Source organism: Orbicella faveolata, unplaced genomic scaffold (genome assembly GCF_042242905.1).
Source record: "Orbicella faveolata isolate gen_17 unplaced genomic scaffold, um_ofav_v1 contig_36, whole genome shotgun sequence".
Classification (NCBI taxonomy): Eukaryota; Metazoa; Cnidaria; class Anthozoa; order Scleractinia; family Merulinidae; genus Orbicella; species Orbicella faveolata.
Genome location: NW_028301565.1, coordinates 13350858 through 13360932, shown reverse-complemented (window position 1 = coordinate 13360932; position 10075 = coordinate 13350858). Strand labels below are relative to the sequence as shown.

General features: G+C 40.1%; 1 protein-coding gene across 1 annotated transcript; it reads right to left on the bottom strand.

Annotated features, from left to right (window-relative positions):
* Positions 1–4166: 4166 nt before the first annotated feature.
* On the bottom strand, positions 4167–5244 carry LOC110064087 (uncharacterized). The gene has a single exon (XM_020771094.2). The coding sequence runs from the start codon at positions 4971–4973 to the stop codon at positions 4377–4379; it is 597 nt and encodes a 198-aa protein (XP_020626753.1). The 5' UTR covers positions 4974–5244; the 3' UTR covers positions 4167–4376.
* Positions 5245–10075: the final 4831 nt, after the last annotated feature.

Below are 10075 nucleotides of genomic sequence, written 5' to 3'. Positions count from 1 at the left end.
GTTGTGAGGTGTATTTTTATGTTGTGATAGGTGGAGAGTATAGTTGTCTGAGAATTCGTCCCCAGTCATCCCTTATGAGAAAAAAAGAGTTATTCCAATCAACGAAAGTTGTAGAGTGGTTTTCAATTGAATGTCGAAAAATAATTGGATTAATATCGTTTCGCCACAAGATTGGCTTAAAAAGGGTGTACCACTTTTTCATCCAATCAGAAGTAAAACCCAAACCAATCGTAACTCGCTCGCACACGTTTTCCCGCGCTTTGCGTCAGCCCCATGTAATTACTTCGAGTTTTGATTGGTTCACTGTATTGTCTGTGTTCTTTGTGATTGGCTGGAGTGATTACTTGGGTTTTGGTTTTACGGCACTCAACTGAAAACCGCTCAATAGGGGATGTTGATAGAGTATGATTTATTAACTGGGCGGTAACAGCCCAGTTCTTGTAACAAGAAATGTTTGATTTTGTTGTTGCCCCCGACTTTCGGTGAGGCCGATCACGCGATGACGTAACAGTAAAAATATGCGCCAAAACTTTTAGAGCAAAGCTTCTCGAAGTGTTGTGCTCCAGTATGAAACAACACTTATTCTATGAGAACACGTTGTTCTTAGGGACAATGACCCGTTGTTCTGAAAACCAGTTAGGATTAACAATGTAATAATGTCGCTTTCGCTCCTGAGTTGGTTGGAAAAAGCATGTATCCCGTACATAGCGCAGGTCCTTTGGATGCTTAGACAACAACGAGTTGGGCCTGGGAGCCACTCTCCCCAGTATCCATTCATCTCCACCGTTGCTAGGCGAGTCTGACATCATCACCTCTTCTGAGCGTCGGTCACGTGTTAGTGTTCGAGGGTCTGGGCCGCGTAACCTCTGCGCACGTGCAGCGCTAAAGGAACTGGCTATTTTTGAAAGTGACGTCGACTGTTGTATCGATCCAGACATCTCAGCCTGGCTGCGTCGAGGCCCAGAAGACTGCGAACATTGACATTCTTTCAATTGCTTATGCCCTGCTGAGGTTCTTGCACCGGGTGTATTTTCTGATACGCACATTCTCTCCATCTGCAAATCATGATTTTCCACTGATCCCTCCCTTGATAAACTTCTTTCTGTGGGAGTTGAAAAAACCTCTGGAAGTTTTACGGACGATCTACCTTTCCTTTCGAAAGGACCACTGCGGCCTGACAACGGTGCTTTCCGGCACGCTGTTTTTCCCACGAGGTACGTCCCCTCTGGCTCGTAGCTTGTCATTCTCGCGGCAAATGGTGGTCTTAAATGCGTTAGCTTGGTAGTGCCTTCATCTCTGGCTGCTACAGAAGGTCTGCGAGGTTCATACCATGTGTATTTCGGTACTTGACTGTACAACACAGGCGCTTCAGAGTTGCAGTATCTGGTGGTGTACTCCGTGTGAAATGGCTTGGTGCGAAACCTGCTGAAGTAGCTTTTATACCCTGGATACAAAAGCTCCATGTTTACAAGTTATTCCAGTAAAGCTGGTGCACTGTGGATGTGTTTGCTCAGTACAGAGCAATCGAACTATCTCAGTTATGACCTGTTTGTTCTTCGACGTGGTTGTGGTCGATTTCGGCGACAAATTTTACATATACTTTCTCTCAAACGTCTAGGCTAAAATTTCAATTCCACACACTTTGAACACGTGATTTTTGGCCTCAAAAAAAAATACTTATCTCTAAACATCCAAGGTTTTTTTGAAAACTTCTTCCACCAACTTTCAAGCCTAGACTTTAAGAATGTCCTTGTAAACAGACAGGCCTACGACAACAATTCACGATAATTGCTGTCCCTATTGTCAACGGAACCAGTTGCTATGGATGGTGCGTTAACAATTATAAATTTTTAATAGGAAATGTCTATGTTAATAACATGCTCAGTGGGTATGTGGCTCTATTATGAAATACATTAAAGACCAGTCAGTTTTAAATGGTTATTTATATCATCATCCTAAGTGAATAATATTCGGTATCATGCAAAAATGTTTGAAACACAGATGATCTTTACAGTCGTTATTGTATCGATACTTCGTCAAGAAAAATGGATACTTTATAACGAACAACTTTGTTCGATTTTAATTCATCGTGCATGTCCCTTCAATTCAAATAAACGATCTTTGACTTGAGCTATTTAATGCCAGATTAAGTTAAGTGAAGCTTAGAATAGATTATGGCGTGTGGGAGGCAAGGCTCCTGGAGTGAAACCCATTGATCTTAGTTTCAAGCTATTTTTTAATGAATTCGTTGCCGATGCTTTCATGGTGGGAAGTAATGATCATGGTGAAATAGCTCCGTCGATATCGTTCACTGGCATGGTTTCGTGTGTGATTGGTTTTATCATCAGTAGAGTATGTTTCTAATTTGTGTTTGTTAGAGTTTATGATTATGTTGTCTCTTTGACTTGATTGGCGCCAATCCGTCACCTGCAGCAGCGGATACTTAGGTATCTCTATATGCAGTTTTAAGAAGTTAAACAACTTCAAAATGTATTCACCACTTTTTACATAATAATGGAGCCAACCGCTAATTTGAGTTTCATAGGACTCGCGAACAACTTTGAATAAAAATATACTTAAAGAAATTGAAAATAGAAGAAAACTAATAATATAAGTATAATAACTGGTAAAATGCGTCGAGGTCTTGTTTACACGTCTCCTGGAGAAACCGCTTCTCCTTTAAGAAAGAGCTTTCGTCAAGTTTTATTAAGCTGTGCATAATTCAACAACAAGTTACCCAGCCAAGAACTCCAGCAGTGACGGTAGCAGATGTAATCCTAATGTTCCCACGGTGCATTTACGCAGGAATCATGAACTGATTGAATACGATTATTTTCTCTTTTAAACACCGTACCGATAATTAGCAAAAACACTATTTGAGCACTATCCGTTCGAGAAAGGAATAATTTTTGTCTATCTCAATTCGCAATTCACGATTTTCATGATAGAACCCTAAAGCAGCAGTTTGTACTGTTATGGAGGCTAAATATGCGCGTATGCTTGCCCGGGCTGGGGGTACTCCCAGAACAACTGGGTGGGGGTGTGCGGCCCGCTTCCCAAAACCCTTACCCTATATTATTTAAGACCAAAATCTGCGATTTTCCTTCCCGTATTTATCGCCTGACCAAAAATGTGGTACCCTCATGACTAGTTCCCTTGTTCAGACCGATGTTAAAGACATTGTGAAGGGCTTCAGTTGTTGATGGTCATATCGTTAATGATGAAAAAGTAGCTTCTTCTCAGTAAGAAACTTACCCACTATCCAAGACCCTCTGAGAGTGCTAAAACCATAACATAGCAAAATGGTCAAAATCGTTATCCTATTTCTGGCCAAAACGGCTCAAAAACCATACTCTTCGGGGCCGCACATACCCTTATAGCCCATATAAGGGAGTACCCCCGAGTATGCTTGGTCCGTCTACAGCACGTCTGCTTGAGAGACAGGAAAAGTACAAAAACAAATGAAATGCAAACAAGGCATAAAAGCATTCAAAAAGAAATCAGTAAGCCAACGTTATCTTAAATTTCCAGCTACAGAGAACAAATCAGATAATTTTAAAATCCGATAGTGGTAGATAACGTCTACAATCACAACGAGCTGATTGAACGATTCAATGAAATCAACTACGAGTAGACATTGACCGATAATTGGAGATAATAAGGATCCGTCGCCTTAACTAAACAGGCGACACAGAGAATTACTACTGCTGTATATGTTCTGATAGATTTTTAAGGCAATGGCTGCTGTGCCAGCCCGAACTGTCAAAATCAAGGTTATACAGTTTTCAATTTTCCCCTCAATTTAAATGAAATACTATTAAAGACCATCCCTTCCCCCTGTCGGAAAAACCGGCCTACTTCGGTTTAGCGTAATTTCGGAGGAAGTGGGGTCTCATTTATCTTTTTTTCGTCCAAGATTGTAACTCTACAGCTGTCACTGAGATGAAGAAAGGAATTGGGAATCAAACAACCTGCCTCGTTATGACGTCAGTAATCTTTCCCCGCTTAGACAAAGTATAGGCGGATTTAAACGTGTGCATGCGGGCTCTCGAACAAAAATCGACAAAAAGCCAAAATGAAAAACAAAATTAAAAAAATGAATAAAATAATAATAATAATAATAGTAATAATAATAATAATAATAATAATAATAATAATAATATGTATCCTGAAAAATACCTGTTTTATTTTGCTATGAACAAATCGGGATTGGTGTGAGTTGAAATTTAGTATTTACAATTCAGTAAATTCCTGCATATGTAAACAAGTTGACAGAGTAAGTTATCTCCACAAATAGCAGCGTTCTGAATATTTCATCGTCAGTTCAAGTGGGTGATCTTTGTGCCTCTGACGCCATGATGCTTCTTGAGACGAACTTAGCCAAACAAAGTATTTTTCCGAATGAAGTGATTCCTACGTTCCGATACCCAGTCCGGACTTATTACGAAGAAGCTTCGAGTTGGTTCTTTTGCCGGATGGAAGAAGCACTGTTTGTCGATATAACGAAAGTCTTTTGGAAATCGAGAAAGCTCGCTCTGCGGTCTTCTTGCCACCAGACTTTGAGGTCGTCTGAGGAGTTCTTCGGTGCTTGGTCTATCGCGCCCCGAAAATGCCGACAGCGAGCTCGTAGATCTACGACCGCTGCTTCGGCTCAGCTCGGAAATGTTACTGCACGGCCTTTGTTGAGCGCTTCTAGCCCTCGTAGTTGGTGATGGTTGCAGTCCTTGAAGGTTTATCCTGGCAGGATAATTTCGTTTTTGGTGAAACGGCAACTGAACTGCTCGAGATGTTTCTGGTTTCTGTGCTTCGTCCCAAGCTGTCATCCTTACACACTTCCTCAATCCTGTTGGAATTCGGACATTCTGTATTGGAATTCGCTCCCCCGTGAAACTTGTCGTATACTCACTTTTGTAGGTAACCTTGCTGATAGTTTCCTGTAGAAACCCAGGTTCGCTTCCATACTTTGCCGGCATTTTTCGTTAATGTCTCCCCAAGACCAAAACTAAGGTTGCTTTTGTTGAACGCGACCGACGATTTGGGTCACTAAGCAGAACGTACTCGGCACTGTAAAATCAGAGCGATTAAGGTCGCGCCAGTTCTAAGTAAGCTTCTTAACAGCTTGCTTTCTCAAATCACCCAAACAAAACTCTGTCTCGCGCTGTTAATCTATTTTTGTGAGTTTCATCTCAACTGCCTCGTCAGTCGATCAAAATTTCGTGAGGCAGACACTGTTGCGTTACTTGTTGCTCATAGCAACGAAGATCGTTTACATATCTCATCTACTGAGCTTAAGTCTTTAATTCCGGCCTTTATTGTTATGCAATTATTGTCACTCTTTTCAGGAATTATTCAAACACAACTGTGTTAAGAAGTTGTTTATGAACTGATCCAGAACAGCAAGGACAAAACCTGTCGGTCTTTTACTTATCGCGAACCCTAAATGTCCACTGAGCCAGTTTTTAATTCAGCTTCATTTCCTGTTTACTGAAGACAGTTGCAAACATTCATTTCTCGAAGCTGATCTTTTGGTGTCAAGGATATCGCTTTCAATGGCATGTCCATTCATGTCGGCGAAGGACTAATTATAATTTAAATTCTCGTGTATCTTATTGGTTCACAGCGTAACCCTTGAAAGGTCCCATTTGGTAATCGTCGGGCATTGTTTGGGGACAGAAAGGAGAGATCGAAATTGAACTTATCCTTGACAAATAAATTTGGCTGAGCATGATGTAATAAGAATGACTTCGCTGTTTTATGTTGCGCACAATAAACACGTGTTAAGTAGCATAGTTTTAAGTTGTTTTAAAAGTGTCAGATAAGTGGTTTCTGACGCACTGTGATATTTACGTGCAGTAAGCCAAAACCAATAGCATTTTTTTTACAATGTTTAATTACCGCGAGGCAGTTTTCAATCAATATCAATCCTGAAAACTCGCGAGTTAGCTGACGTAACATGCGTCTACATTGTGTATGTGTTACTGAATATGCGCACATTTCATTACACACGCAGCTTGTATCGTGTAAGCGTTGTTTTACAAATTTCCTGGTTATCTTACAGAGTCAAGAAACCACAACAAGGCGACAATCTATCACTCATGCAATAAAATTTACATTACGTTTAAAATCTAGAGTGTAGATCGCGTAAACAATTAGGGGCCGTGGATTGGACTATATGAGTGCGAGATTGACTTCGAGGACAATTTTCGAAATTCAAACCATTAACGTTTCCACAACCCTCGCTCTTCATGTTGGTTTTAGGTAGAGAGGGCAGCTCATGCGATGAGATGGGTATGTGATGTGATTATGTGGAGCCTGCAAACGTTCTCGCACTCGATCTCGTACTCGCACTTAATCTTAAGTCTCCTATTGACACAGTGAGCCGACCCCTAAACACAATCACAACAGTGAAAGTCCAACACTGACCACAAGTCAAAATGAAAATTTAAGAGAAAGGATTGTTCTTCCGAACTGATCTCTCAGAAACCCAGTCCGGCCTTACTGTGAAATACGTTCGCCTCTCCCTGGTGCTACTGTAAAATGCGTTGCTATGCAAGAACACGTAGTCTCCAAGCCCTCCGTTTCTTGCCGCGGGAACAAATCCCGGCTGGAAGCTCTCCCGAGGCTGGTTACGAACATATTCTGGCGCGCGACGATACATGAAGCTAGAGGCAAGTTTGATGTGTGACTGAACAAGTTTCACCTTCGGTGTAAAACTGTAACGGTACTCGGACCTCGAGGGGTCAGTCTTGTTGACTGTCATAGAGAGAAGCGGAGGTAACTTTATCTTCTCAGGCATGTCTTCTCGATCAGTGGGCATCTGCTAGTTCATCACTCGACCTTTACCTCGTGACGAAGCTGCTTTAACTTTCAGTTGCTGTTGCAACTATGAAATATAGTTGGTACTGATCTTTCAAGCAAACAAGGGTCAAGTTGCCGTCTGCTTTCTTAGTGAACACAGTTCTTCTCAATGATTCCACGCTTGAGACTCTAGATATTTACCGTAAAGCTTCTTGTCCTTCTACTAGTGAAATGCCCTCTTCCGAGAACGTCGCGTCTTACGGAGTGGCGTTTCTCAACGCACAGTATGTCGCCCTAAAAAGATAGCGAGATTTGTTTGCAAATTCAATTCAGTTTGTAACTTAGGTGAAGTGTTTGTACACTGCACTTAAGTCAAGAGGCCTCTTGGGTATAACTCTTTGTACAAAGCAGCTATAATCTCTTCACACAAAGTATTTTATTGTTGTCATGGTTTAACGCTCGAAGTCATCACATGATGAAGTACTCTCCTAGTAAACAACTGTAAGTTGAATATTCGAAACTCAAGAAAAAGCTCCAAGTTCAGTCTTCAAGTCTTCCTTTTGCACAGTGAATAAAGAAGCACTTAAAATGACATAGTTTAAAGGATTCCCTGGGAATGAAACTGGACGAATAGTACAAGAAAAGGATCAAGGAGCCACCAGGAGGTATTCGACTCGAACCCAGTTCTTCCCCGTCTTTTGATCGAGACTGGCGCACTCAGATCGATACACACGCAGCAGGTCACACAAGCTATTCATTTAAGACTTCATCCTAACAATATCATCATACCAATATCATGGTGGTTGTTGTTGTTGTTGGATAGTGAAATTAAGGTTCCAGAGGCATGGATGCTATAATTTAACGCTAACAACAACAACGGTAACATCAATATGAGACAGGAGCATAGAGACGATACGAGACATCAAATGAATGAATGAATGAATGAATGAATGAATCAATCAATCAATCAATCAATCAATCAAATGAGGTCAAATGTCAAATGAGACATGAGGTCAATACGGCAGCGGAAGGCTGAAGGTACAGGAGACGTCACTGAAAAAGGGAGATAGAAATCTAGCAATCACATCCAACCAGCTTACCAAATATGGTGATGCGTCAGAGTCTGTCTACCTCATCGCCTGCTCGGATTAAGGTCAATCCCCTGAAATAGAACCTACACTGAGATTTTTGTGAAACTTTGCCTATTGATTGTTTATATTATAGGAACTTAAATTTTGAAATAAAAATGAGGGGTCCCCTTGTTCGTTTAGGAGCAACAGCACCTTTTTTATACCCAATAGATCCTTGTAATAGCACCATGATTGTAGTCACGATTGCTTGCTAAATTCACGTTTCCGACGATTGCTTTTTGTTCTACGCTGAGAATTGGTCCATATTTATTTTACACAGAGAAATTTATTACTCAATTCAAAACAACAGAAAAAAAAAAATGATAGGTCACCATACTCGTTTGCGAGAAAATGACGATTTCCCTCTATGGCGAGGTCCAGCTGTAAAGAAAAAGCCGCCATTTTTTATTGCGCGCGCGCTAATCACGCGTGAAATTATGCGCAGTAGGGATGCGCAATGCAATACTGGGGAATAACCTTAAGATTACCAGCCTTGCAGTCAAAACGTCGAAATCTATCTCTTAAGTGACTTTGACACCCTGACGCAGACGATAAAGTGTTTGTTGTGTTAGATACCGCTGATCTCAATGAACAAAAAGAACCTTTTCCACGACGTACAATAAAAGTAATGCTTCAAATTTTAATGAAGAGTCGAAGGTATGTATTGTTTTATACGGAGACACCGCAAAACCCTGGCTCGTAAAAAAAATAAAAATAAAAGGAATAAGGCAAGCAATTGTAAGATGCGAGGGATCATACGATGACCAAGAATCTATATCATAGTCTCTTGTGATAACCCATTCCAATCAGTCATCTTCCACGTCTTATAAAAGTTTCAAAGAAACATCTTGGTACCAGCTAGCTGTGATCTAGAGACCATAAGCAACTAAATATATGTAATATATACCACACGAGTGAACAGTGCTTTTCACGCGTTTTGATTGGTTAACTCGGAGGCTAGGTGATTAGCAAAGTACTGCTCACCTCCGACGAGAGATTTTGCAATTTCCAGTCATTTGTTAGTTTACTTAATCTCCTTTTCTGAATGATGATATAAAATTGTTGTTTGAATTTTCTTTTCTCTTTTGCTTGTCGTAATGACTTTTTGCTATATTTGGGTAATCAAGATTATATTTCGAATGCAATTGTTATTTACAGAAAATGGGCATCTGTAAATGAAAATGTGCATTTATTTTTGTAGGCGGATGATCAGCTATGGACCATGAGAAATCCTCTAAGATATTTATTTGTAGATAGTTACATGTCTATATACTTCTAGTCCTGTCATTTCATGGGTGAAATTCAGTAGGTCTTTATAGATTAAATCTCACTTCTCGAACGTGCTGTTACGTCGATTTACTGAGTATTTCGAATAAAATTTTAAGCAGTTGAAGACATGTTGTTCGACATGTTCAACAGGCGTTGAGTGCCACTCGTTTGTACTGTGCCATTAATGAAATAGTGTTATTTTTAAAAATAAAATGATTTGGCAAGGCACGTTAGATTGAAAATTGAATGCTTGTGAGTCTTTCGTAGTAGAGGTGGGATATTCCTTCAAAACTCGGCTATAATCGAGAGCGTGGCGATTTTAAGGAATCTTAAAAGTGACGATTTTAAGGAAGTGCCGATTTTAATGAGTGTTAAAGGTGGCGATTTTAAGGAGACTTAAGAATGACAATTTTAAGGAGTCTTAGAAGTGGCGATTTGAAGGAAGTGGCGATTATAAGGAGTCCTAAACGTGGCGATTTTAGCGAGTCTTAAAAAAAAGCCACTCATTAATGTGGTGACATTTACGAGTAATGTTAGAAGTGTAAAGTTAGAAGTTAAGTTAACATTTACAGGTAAAGAATAACATTTTCAAATTAACGTAAAATCTATTTTAAAAAAAATTACTTAAGATGGTTTGCCCAGCTGCTACGATTGATTAACATGATCGTTTAAATTCCCTTCACGTTAACAAGCTGGCCATTGTGCTGTGGAAAGCGTGTACTGACGCAGAACACTGAATACATTTAATGATGAAGCTATGAAACTTGCTAAGTTATAATGACGGTGAGTGAACAAACTTCAATTCTTCTTTTTTTCATTTTCTTTTTTTACGGGGAATTCAAAACGTGTAAAATCGGATATTATAGTGTTAATCTACA

Bases quoted from the DNA above. Each gene is read 5' to 3' on its own strand.
- LOC110064087 (XM_020771094.2), bottom strand. From the start codon at position 4,973: ATGCCGGCAAAGTATGGAAGCGAACCTGGGTTTCTACAGGAAACTATC.